This window comes from Narcine bancroftii, chromosome 10 (assembly GCF_036971445.1).
Source record: "Narcine bancroftii isolate sNarBan1 chromosome 10, sNarBan1.hap1, whole genome shotgun sequence".
In the NCBI taxonomy this organism is placed as follows: domain Eukaryota; kingdom Metazoa; phylum Chordata; class Chondrichthyes; order Torpediniformes; family Narcinidae; genus Narcine; species Narcine bancroftii.
The window spans coordinates 76,029,638-76,041,853 of record NC_091478.1 but is presented as its reverse complement, the minus strand read 5'-3'; the positions used below and the strand labels follow the sequence as shown (position 1 = coordinate 76,041,853).

The window sequence follows — 12,216 nt, the reverse complement described above, 5'->3', positions numbered from 1 at the left end:
ATGAGGCTGCTTGATTAACATAACATACGATGTATGAACAAGGAGGAACCCTATAGAATCGGGGAGGATGGGAAGGGAAATAGGAAGGCTGTGAGCTATTGGGGTCCTGATTGGAAGGAGATGTCTTTGCAAAGCGTGGAATTGTACAAAAGAGTGATGATTTAAAATCTCCGGTGTGTCTTGGGACTAAGAGACACCCGGCTCTGCAGACCCGCAAATAAAACGGAACTTGTTCTCCAAGACTTTGTCTCCTGAGTAGTGATTGTGAACACATTGTATTTCACATTTTGGATATGATATGGTTTTGAAAAAAGAACAGAATTTTAGTAGAAATAAAACTGATGGTCATGTGGTTTCCAAGAATTGGGACTCACTTCTTCCATGATGTAACTGTCACAAGACTTGGAGAAATATATTACCAAATTTAGACATTTTGAGTTCAGTTTTGGAAGAGTTCAGCTTGGAGTACACAGAAGTCAAAACCCAGTGACAAACGGGTTGAAACCTTGTGAAAGACAGAATTGAGTTTTAGTAACCAGAATTAGTGCGTCTAGAAGAAGGGGAACAAAAAATCCATGGTTTTTGAATTAATGAAAACCACTTTGCTGTCTCTTTAGGGAAAAAAGGACTGAATTCAACAGAGTTTATTTTTGTGTTTATATATATCATTTAACCCTTGTCTGGTTTGTGACTTCATCGTGGAAGAAGATAACCACAATTGTTTAACCCTTGTCTGGGTTTATAAATATATTGTGGAAGAAAATAGCCACATTCACTATCTTTGGAAGAGGGCAGATACTTCATGTGGAAAATATTTGTGATTAAAAGAGGCCTGAAGATGTATGTTTAAAAGTGCTTTATAATTATTTCTGAACTGAGAATTTAAGACCTTCAAGCAAGACAAAAATGACGCTGAACTTTTAAAGATTGACTTTTCAGAGTGGGACTTTGAATTATACATATACACACACATACATTTGCACATAGTGGGGTTAAGTTTAGAGTTAAGTAAGAAATGTTACGTTAACAGTTTAATAAAAACTATTATTTTGAATTGGCCATTGACTGGTGAATTTTCCATTCCTGTTCCTGTGTTAATGCTAATAAAAACCCTTTAGTCCCAAACCCGTAGGTGGTGCTGGTAGAGGACCCATGATTCGGAGCCGAACAGGAGTGTGGGTATGACAACGGCTCTGTATACGCTTATCTTTGTGAGGTTTTTCAGTTGGTTGTTTTTCCAGACTCTTTTGTGTAGTCTTCCAAAGGCGCTATTTGCCTTGGCGAGTCTGTTGTCTATCTCATTGTCGATCCTTGCATCTGATGAAATGGTGCAGCCGAGATAGGTAAACTGGTTGACCGTTTTGAGTTTTGTGTGCCCGATGGAGATGTGAGGGGGCTGGTAGTCATGGTGGGGAGCTGGCTGATGGAGGACCTCAGATTTCTTCAGGCTGACTTCCAGGCCAAACATTTTGGCAGTTTCCGCAAAGCAGGACGTCAAGCGCTGAAGAGCTGGCTACGGCTCCTAGAACGCTTCCACCAGCGTTGTCTCCGCTCCATCCTCAACATCCATTGGAGCGCTTTCATCCCTAACGTCGAAGTACTCGAGATGGCAGAGGTCGACAGCATCGAGTCCACGCTGCTGAAGATCCAGCTGCACTGGGTGGGTCACGTCTCCAGAATGGAGGACCATCACCTTCCCAAGATCGTGTTATATGGCAAGCTCTCCACTGGCCACCGTGACAGAGGTGCACCAAAGAAAAGGTACAAGGACTGCCTAAAGAAATCTCTTGGTGCCTGCCACATTGACCACCGCCAGTGGGCTGATTACGCCTCAAACCGTGCATCTTGGCGCCTCACAGTTTGGCGGGCAGCAACCTCCTTTGAAGAAGACCGCAGAGCCCACCTCACTGACAAAAGGCAAAGGAGGAAAAACCCAACACCCAACCCCAACCAACCAATTTTCCCTTGCATCCGCTGCAATCGTGTCTGCCTGTCCCGCATCGGACTTGTCAGCCACAAACGAGCCTGCAGCTGACGTGGACTTTTTACCCCCTCCATAAATCTTCGTCCGCGAAGCCAAGCCAAAGAAGAGAGTCCCAAACATAATTAAAAGTTAGTGCGATACTTACAAGTACAATTCCGATGATCCAAAATGGCTGGGACTGGGCCTATTTTGGATAAATGATATTTTCGGATAACATCATTTTTTTTAAAACAGCCCTGTAGTAACAGCAAATCACTTATAACAGTGTTTAAACAACAAAAAACAACAAGGGAAGACTTTTTAAGCATGAAATAATGTTTAATTCTCACCAAAAAACAACCTGAACAACATAAGATAAATCCAACACCAAAAACTCAAAATTCTACTCAGAGGTTTTTCCAAAATTCCTATTTTTTTCCAACCTGTGATATCAGTTCATCTCCGAAAAATTTCGGATAATTGAGGATTTCTGATTGCTTTGGTTATCTTCATTCATCTGAAAATTTTCAGAGGCGAGATGACATTATTTCAGCTTCAAAAATTTTCAGATAAATGAAGATTTCTTATTTTTCTGAAATCCTCAGTTATCTTAAAAAAATGTTTGGAGCTGAACAGATGTCCCTTCCGGGTCCAAAAAAATTCGGATAAATGAGGATTTTGGATAATCTAATTCTGGATAATTGGAGTTGTACTGTAAATATTAAATACATGTACATAATATTTATTCATGTAAGTAGTTTTTCAACTGCTAATTTGTATTAGTTTCAATAAACATAAAGTCTCTCTTCTTCTTTCTCTTTGGCTTGGCTTCGCGGACGAAGATTTATGGAGGGGTAAATGTCCACGTCAGCTGCAGGCTCGTTTGTGGCTGACAAGTCTGATGCGGGACAGGCAGACACGGTTGCACCGGTTGCAGGGGAAAATTGGTGGGTTGGGTTGGGTGTTGGGTTTTTCCTCCTTTGTCTTTTGTCAGTGAGGTGGGCTCTGCGGTCTTCTTCAAAGGAGGTTGCTGCCCGCCGAACTGTGAGGCGCCAAGATGCACGGTTTGAGGCGTTATCAGCCCACTGGCGGTGGTCAATGTGGCAGGCACCAAGAGATTTCTTTAGGCAGTCCTTGTACCTTTTCTTTGGTGCACCTCTGTCACGGTGGCCAGTGGAGAGCTCGCCATATAACACGATCTTGGGAAGGCGATGGTCCTCCATTCTGGAGACGTGACCTACCCTGCGCAGTTGGATCTTCAGCAGCGTGGATTCGATGCTGTCGGCCTCTGCCATCTCGAGTACTTCGATGTTAGGGATGAAGTCGCTCCAATGAATGTTGAGGCTGGAGCGGAGACCACGCTGGTGGAAGCGTTCTAGGAGCCGTAGGTGATGACGGTAGAGGACCCATGATTCGGAGCCGAACAGGAGTGTGGGTATGACAACGGCTCTGTATACGCTAATCTTTGTGAAGTTTTTCAGTTGGTTGTTTTTCCAGACTCTTTTGTGTAGTCTTCCAAAGGCGCTATTTGCCTTGGCGAGTCTGTTTTCTATCTCATTGTCGATCCTTGAATCCGATTAAATGGTGCAGCCGAGATAGGTAAACTGGTTGACCGTTTTGAGTTTTGTGTGCCCGATGGAGATGTGGGGGGGCTAGTAGTCATGGTGGGGAGCTGTACAAATACCGTATATAGCTGTGTAATAGTCGAATTTCGTGGAACAATTTTTGAGGGTAAAATTTAGGGGGTTGACTATTACACGCATACTACTTTGACCATGGTAAGTACCAGCGTCGTTCGAGATGCTGGGAGCTTGGATGGTGGGTAGTCGAGGCCTAGGTGAGTGTTCATGGTTGAGGCATTGAGAGTTTGGATGGGCATACGGACAGCCAGGGGCAAAAATGGGGGGTTGGGGTTGACTTTTACACAATATCGATTCTTTCTTTCTTTGGCTTGGCTTCACGGACGAAGATTATGGATTATTACACATGTATAAACGGTATACATTCCAAATATTCAATCACAAACCACACCCACTAACATGATCACTGTGAGCACCGACTCATACGATTCCTGTCACACCAAATATATTTCTGCGAGCTGTGCATTAAATGTCAAAGAGTCACATGTGGCTCGTGAGCCGCTGTTTGGCCAGCCCGGACTATGATATACCAAAGTTTAAAGTGGTAAAAGCATACTTGACTGAAGCATGCATGATCTCGTGGACACTTGACAGGGTGGATATGGAGAGGATGACTTCTCTTGTGATTTCACTTCAGATCAGCTGTGATCTAATTGAATGGTGGAGTAGTACTGTGAGGCCTTTACCTACTCCAGCTCTCATTCAGAATCCCTGATCATTTTCTGCAATTGTTGTGAATTGTTGGTAGTTGTTGTGGCCCTGTGGATGCTGCCTCTTTTACAGTGACACAGGATTAGGTAGGTAGAAACCTTTCACTCTGTGGCTGCTCAATCAATTTGTCTTGAATAGAAGCTTTTATTTCATTGGCAAATGCTGATAGTTTCTGACAGAGCGCCATGGGCACAGGATCAGTGTAACTTGGCAGGTAGAAATCCAGGAAGCATCAGTACACACGAAAGGGTAAAACAACGAGCAAGAAATGGCTGGCTTTCTGTCAGGGTGCATCAGAACAAGGTGTTTCCTATCTTCCAGCACCCCTCCTCCCTCAGTCTGAGGCGAAAGCTCGACAATTCATTATATTTAATGTGACAGCAGTTACAGAAAGAACACTAGAGCCATTCCAAGGACTCAACAAAGGGGATTTTTCTGCACTGGATTCTCCAAGATTTTTGCTTCGACAAAGGCCAAATCAAATCATTTCCCTGTTTCAAAATTTAAAAAGCAACGTGACCTAATCCAAAGGAACCAGAAACAGAATGAAATAAAACCTCCTTGTTGGATTCTGATCTTGGTTCACTGATCATAGAGAACAATAAATGTTTGGAGCTAATGCATCTCCTCATATTCTTGATTGTTAATTGTCCAAAAAATGTACACTGAACATCAGATACATGTTTATTTCTACCAAGAACAGTTAAATGAAAAAAATTAAATGAAATGTCAACTATTTAAAGTATTATTTCTTGTGTCCACTCCTCTGATGGATCTAACCTACATTTTGCTTCTGGTGGGATTCAGCTTTTCTCCCTGTGTATTAACATCAATCCTCCTTCCTTTGAATTTTACAAAATAAAAGCATGAATTCTGTGAGTCAATGACTGATTGGGAGTTCCAGGAACTGGCTCTCCTAGCTAGCTGAGAAATGATACTGTAAATCCTCTTTCCCTTCTGAGGTTAATCCATGACAAATTGGAGAGGAAATCAATGAACTTGCGGTCCCTGTGATGTGACTCTGAAGCCACTTTGCTGAGTTTGAGGTGATGCTGATGTGTTCGTAATTTTGTGAACTGATGGTTATTCCTGCCTCCCTCCCCACCCCATTCGTTACTATGGCCAAGGACAACAATGTTTACTGTTAAAATAGGTGCAAACCTCCCTTGTGTCTCTTGAGTTTGTCAAGGTGGGACGCTGCTGTTCCAAAGAGCCTTCATGCTTTAGTCCCGCAGAGCTCAGCACCACCCACTGTGATGGAATGGCAAGAGACAGAGCGGCATGTCCTTTGTGGGTTTGGTTACTCTTTACCCACTTCCAATCTATCCTCTGGCTAAATTTTTCTTTGAGCTTGATGCTGTTAGTTGCAGGGAATGACAGACCTGTCTCACACCTGTTTCTTTAAATGCCCTTTCAAATTATTGCACCTTTTAATTCCCCTTTCAAGTTGCGCATCACTTCGAAAAGGGAAGAGTTTGTGTGCACTCTGTATAAAATAACAGAAGTGAAGAAAATGCTGCAAGGGTCAAGCAAGGCAGGGGCTTGTGGCCTGTTCACTGTTTGTCGACTTCTCCTTGCTGTCTGCCCAACAAGATTTGTATCTCATCTCCACTTGGAATTCTGTTGAAATAAAACAAAGCAAGGTGTCTGTGATGATGTTTTGTGGTACATATGGGCAGCATGGTTAGAGTAGTGGTTAGCTGCTGTTACAGCATCAGTGATCCGGGTTCAAATCTGTCGCTCTCTCTATAAGGAGTTTGTATACTCTCCCCGTGCCTGCATGGGTTTTCCCCAGGGGTTCCAGTTTCCTCCCACCCCTCAAAATGTACTGGGTTTAAGGTTGGGTGTAATTGGGCAGCACGAGTTTAAATGGCCAGAATTGGCTTCAACTGTGCTGTAAAAACATTTTTTTTTTTTTAAATTGTGTGGTTAGCACAGCTGCCGCAGTAACCCAGCTTCGAACTGGACCTCCAGAGCTGACCATTCAGAGTTTGTACATCCTCCCTTGATTACATAGATATCTCCTGAGTTGTCTGTGAGAGAAAAAAATGTGAGGGAACAGGACTGATGGTGTTATTCCGACAGCTAGCATAGAGAGAACATGATGAATAGCCTCCTTCTATGTTGTGATTATTATAATCTGTGTATCCCAAATATTACCACAAAAACCCAAGTCATTAAATTCTATATGTGAGAACAGGCTATTTAAAGAGCTATTTGTATGATGGGCAAAACTTCAGTTCAGGTGCTTCATATCCAGCACAGTAAAAGGTGCTTTATATTGCTAGCTACTGATTCTCTGAGGGGGGAGGGAAAGGAAAGTGATGGAGGAGATGGGTGAATAGATGAGAGTATCCCTCGTGTATTGATATATTAGGTTCTGGAAAGGGCAATACAAACAAATTCAATAATAACTTTAAAAATGGTATGGGACATTTCCTAGAAAAATGTTTATATAATTATATGGAGAAAGAGCAGTGGAGTAGGACAAGAATAACCCTTGATGAAGGGCTCAAACCCAAAACATCGTTTATGTGTCTTTATCTTTGTTAAATAACATACATCATTTGACCTGCTGAGTTTCTCCAGTATTGTGTTTGTACTTCAACCAAGGTGTGTACAGACTTTTGTGCTGTGTGTACTTTTACTCCAGTGTGATTCCGTCATTCAGTTAATGTACCACTGTGTATAAATTAATCGTTTGCATTAAATTTTATCTATATAATCCTAATTCTGCAGTTATAAATGATAACAACTTGCAGGTAAATAATGGTTTAACAAATAATAGTTTTTTTCTGACATTTAACTTTTTCATTTCTTTAAATAAATAAAATAGACATTTTTTTCCTTAAAAAGATATTTGTAGCTCCTAGTAATTGTAATACAAAGGTAGGTAAATAGGTTTTTCACAATCTTAAAAGGAAAATGAGCATAACTTAATATCGAACCATTCATAGGTAAAAGTTCACTTTTATGTCGATTCAACTTGTACCCCAAAAACTGACTAATATTACAGAACAGAGCTAATATACTAGGCAAGGAAACCTGTGGATTAGAAACAAAAAGCAATAGATCATCTGCATATAAATAAACCTTGTGCTCAATACCTTTTCTCTGGATCCCTCTAAAATCTCTATCATCTTGAAGAGCAATTGCTAAGGGCTCTAGTATCAAATCAAAAAGTAATGGATTGAAAGGACAACCCTGATGAGTACCCCGCTGAAGAATGGAGAGTTTTGATCTCTGTAAAATAGTAAGAATTGAGGCAGTAGGACATAAATAGAGTAATTTAATTCATTTAACAAGCAAGGCCCAAAGTTAAATGTTTGAAAAGTAGCAAACAAATGCCTTCTCTGCATCCAGATAAAGAGCACATTCAAGGGCAGGAGTGGTAGGTAAATATAGAATATTCAATAAATGACATATATTAAAATAAGAATAGTGATTTTTTAAAAATAAAACCAGTTTGATCTTCAGAAATGATTGAAGGTAAAAATATTCTTTAATCAGCTCAATAATTATCATTATTGAGGTGGTTACTTTCATCACTCTCGATGATTGGCCGTATTCATCACTCTCGATGATTGGCCGTATTCATCACTCTCGATGATTGGTCGTATTCATTCTATTAAAATGAACACAGGACACAGTTTTTAATGATTGACATAGATTGGGTATTAAACATTTCAAAGACCTTTTTTTATTCATAATAGTTTTGCTTCTTTGGAACAATTGGTGGCAAAATTTAACTAACCAAACTTTTAAAATTCTTTGTTCAGGTACAAAGAAATGGACAAGTTTAGTTGAAATTTTGGAGGAGAAGAATGGAGCTGATACTGAGCTGCTTGTTTTCACTATGACACTTATCAACAAGGTAAATGGGATTTGCGTTTCTTCTTCATTTAACACTGCAACGACCTGTTGTGGTTTTTTTTCAACCTCTCCTCCAGCATTGGGTTACTCCAGCCATCTTTTCAATGAGTCGCAAGTGGACAGATTCTCTGAGGCACTGTTTATGCTTTTCATTAATTAGTATGCATTGCATAAAAATTCATCACCATTGAATACATGTGGTAATTTGCAGCTGAGGGAATTTAATGTTCAATGAAATAACAAGCATGGTTTTATATCATTATTTATATTTCACAGGCTCAAGACATTCTAATTTTTGTTACATCCAATGTTGTTCATTGTGTAGGACATAACATTTAAAACCTGTGAAGGTTTTGCAAAATTTTCTGGTGAAATAATGTAATCGGAAGAGAGTGCCTGATAGAGCTAATAATAACAAAATGACTGTTATTCTTAGCAATTTTATTCTATTCGCCAAGGAAAGTGACTTGCTGTTGGTCTATGTTTTCATTCTTACTGGCAAAGGCCTTCCTATTGTGTCAAAATAGCCTTTATTTGTGTGCAAGACTTCTTGAGTGCAGAGAACATAATGGACAAATCAGATTCTCGTCATCTTTTCGCTTACATATACCCTGTGAAGATTTATTTCCCTCTGATTTGGGCTGAGTTCATCTGACTTGGTAAAGATGAGAGTTGTTTCCAGGTTTTTTGATACTGAAATAATCATTGCCCAATCTCTCAAGACATTTGGGGAAACAAATGACTCCTAAAACAGGATTACAATCTGACACAAAACTAGAATGTTTCCCCTTCACTTATGAAAAATGCTGAGAGCACCTAATGTATAAATTAATAGTTTGTCACAGGAGAGTACAAGGCAATCATTTAGATTGAGACCCAGTTCATGAGTCGGTGTTTGAAGATAATGAGTGTATGAAGGCTCAGGTTCTCTAATGACTTATGTACTGCATTTTTCTAGAAATGATCATTTTGAATAGAACTGGGTACAGATTATTAATGAAGGAAATATGACTCATTAATTGGCTTCAGTAAAAGTCTGGGCATTCCTGGCTTTCAAAGTTATTTATGCTTTGCTTTTGCTGCAAACAACACATTAAAAAAAAATCACAAGTGTAGTGTGATTTGGCTCCAAAGTTATATAACTATTTCATGAGAAGAACAAAATAACTGCCCGCATGAAGAGGGCATTCAATACATAAAAGAATAAAGAGACAAGATAGACCAAAGCTTATCAAATAACTGATTTCAAGACTTCATACGGGTTCCTGTATTCAATCAAATATACCACTTCAAAGGCTTTCTAAACAGTGCATGCCCATTTATTCTGTCATATTTGTGTTGTAATTTTCTCAAAATGAACACTTGGTCTAAACCAATGGTTCTCAACCTTTTTCTTTCCACTCACATACGACTTTAAGTAATCCTTATGCCATCAGTGCTCTGTGATTAGTAAGGTGGGATGTGAGTGGGAAGGGAAGGTGAGAATCACAGCTGTAGACCCAGTTGTTACTGAAATATTTGGCTTGAGAACAATTGTCATTGGCCCATTTCCTTTGGAGTTATGAAACCATGCACATAATGAGTCAATTAGGTAGGATTCAAACTTTTTCTTTCCACCCACATACCACCTTATGCAAGCTCTTACTCATCACAGAGCACCTAAGGCATAGGGAATATTTAAAGTGGTATGTGAGTGGAAAGAAAAAGGTTAAGAACCATTGGTCTAAACCCACTCTCCAGTTTGATTCCTTCATTATTTTGTATTTCTGTTCAATGGGTTTTTAATTACCTTTTCAAATAATGCATTGGGCTTTATATATTCCATTGTCTAGCTTAGGCTACATTCTAACCAGGTATAATAAACACCTTTGTTTTTTAAATTTCTTTAGTAAGTTTTAATGATCGTCTTTGCCCTGGAGTCCTCCAACTTCTTAAGTCTCTTTTCTCATTCATTAATATGAGATCAAACCCTTTAACATTTAAAAAAATCATTCAATAATGGACTGTTTAACATTGCACAATGCACCAGGAATGGTTCTAGATCCTAGTTAAGTTCCTTTGGACTTTAACATTATCATCCTGCATTTACATTCCCTGCCTAGTGATATAAAACAAATTATGTCATTTCATTTCTTGTCTTATCTACTTGAGATACTTTATTTTTAATGATTTGGCTATCTGGAACATCATATTCTCTGTACTCCATTCAAAATCTTCCCACTAAAAATGCATTTCCTTTCATTGTTTTGCTTCCAGATTCTGTATTTTTCTGAAGTAAACAGCTCCTCTTACCCTTTTACCCCATTAGCCCACCCTTGCATTCTTTCATTGTTCTTGTTAAAATTTGCTAAATTTTCCCAATTTGAGGTGATCAACAATACTTAATGCATTGAGTTTTGGAATCATACAGCGTAGAAAGTGGCCCACCATGTCCAACTGACCAGGGAGACAGAGGCTCAAGTTGGAAAATTTAAGACTAATAGCAAGAGGTTCCCAAAGTGTCATTAATATTTGCAGTGTCCTCTCCAATTATACAAAAAAAGCCTAGTTATAATAAATGATGAACTTAGGACTTGATTTTTGGGAAAGATTATCCAACATTTATCCATTTCCCAGTGCTTGCCCATAGCCCTCTATGTCTTGACAATTCAACTGCATGTCTAGATTTTTCCAAACTGGTGTCCACTCAGACAGTACATTCCAGATTCCAACTAACTTTGAAGTGAAAAGAAATTCCTCCTCAAATCTTCTCCAAGCCTCTTAGCTTAAACCAATGTTCTCTAGTTTATGGTCACCTCTGCTAAGGGAAGGGCTAATTTTAATTAATTCAAATTCTATCTATACAATATGAATGCATACAGCTCCCCACACTTGTCACCTTATATTTATGCATTAGCCAATACTTAGCTTCTACATAAAATTTGTTTCTTTTAACACTATTTTTCACAATTTTCTAATGATTTATACCTTTGGAGACCACGCAAGCTTTTTGGTCATTTTTTTCCCCCTGGAAACAACAATGGCATAATTATGTTTATATTGAAGAATGTTTATGCTGCAAAATACATATTTATTACAACCAAGAAGTGATTTCCCTGGCCCCACCCACAAAAAATTTGCTAGTTCGAGAATATATTTGCTCTAACTTTACTCAAATTTCATTCAGCTGTTGGAGCTGATAGTTACCTTTGCGCATTAATGCTGTTCCTGTGAAGATAAGATTAGTTCTCCCAAAGCAAAATCTCATGTCATTAGGATATGGGGTGGCACGCTTAGCGTAGCGGCTAGCCCAATGCGGTTACAGTGCCAGCGACCAGGACCATGGTTTGAATCCCATGCTGTCTATAAGGAGTTTGTACCTTCTCTCTGTGTCTGTGGGGGGTTTTCCCCGGGGGCTGTAATTTCCTTCCACCTTTCAAAACGTACCAGGGTTGTAGGTTAATCAGATGTAATTGGGCAGCATGGACTCATGGGCCAGAATGCCCTGTTACCATGCTGTATGACTAAATATAAAATTTAAATTAAAATGTTAAAAATAATAACTAAAAAAATTAAAATGTAATTTTAAAAAAATTAAAATGTAAAATATCATACTTTTTGTACTTTGGAGACCATTATAGGTAATGATCACACTTCTGGATGAATGTAAAGTTCTTGCTAAAAGTCGCAAATTCTCTTTATATTGTTCATCAGACATGATCTTATTTTCATTTATCAAGTCCCTTTTTGGTCACCTTTCAAAGTTTTGTCAGCTTTGCTTACCATTCCACTCCTTTCCACTCAAGATCGGTCTCATAGTGTGTCGATACTGCGTCCTATGTAATTTCTTTGTCAGATCTTGAATGCAGGATCCAGCTGTGATCTGAGTGTCGTACATACTCTTGTTATTTTCAGTGAAGACATTCATTCACATTGCTCTTTTTTTTGTTTGCTTCTCCATCACCTTCTTCTTCTCTTTGGCTTGGCTTCGCGGACGAAGATTTATGGAGGGGGTAAAAAGTCCACGTCAGCTGCAGGCTCGTTTGTGGC

The 12,216-nt window shown here is 39.3% G+C and overlaps 1 protein-coding gene across 7 annotated transcripts in view; it reads left to right on the top strand.

Annotated features, from left to right (window-relative positions):
• Positions 1-12,216, top strand: part of fhod1 (formin homology 2 domain containing 1) — a 276,370-nt gene that overhangs the window by 164,339 nt on the left and 99,815 nt on the right. For all 7 annotated transcript variants that reach the window (XM_069901429.1, XM_069901428.1, XM_069901427.1 and 4 more), the window contains one exon: positions 8,094-8,188. In XM_069901429.1, the coding sequence (XP_069757530.1) occupies positions 8,094-8,188 (95 nt within the window). The remainder of the gene's footprint in view (positions 1-8,093; positions 8,189-12,216) is intronic.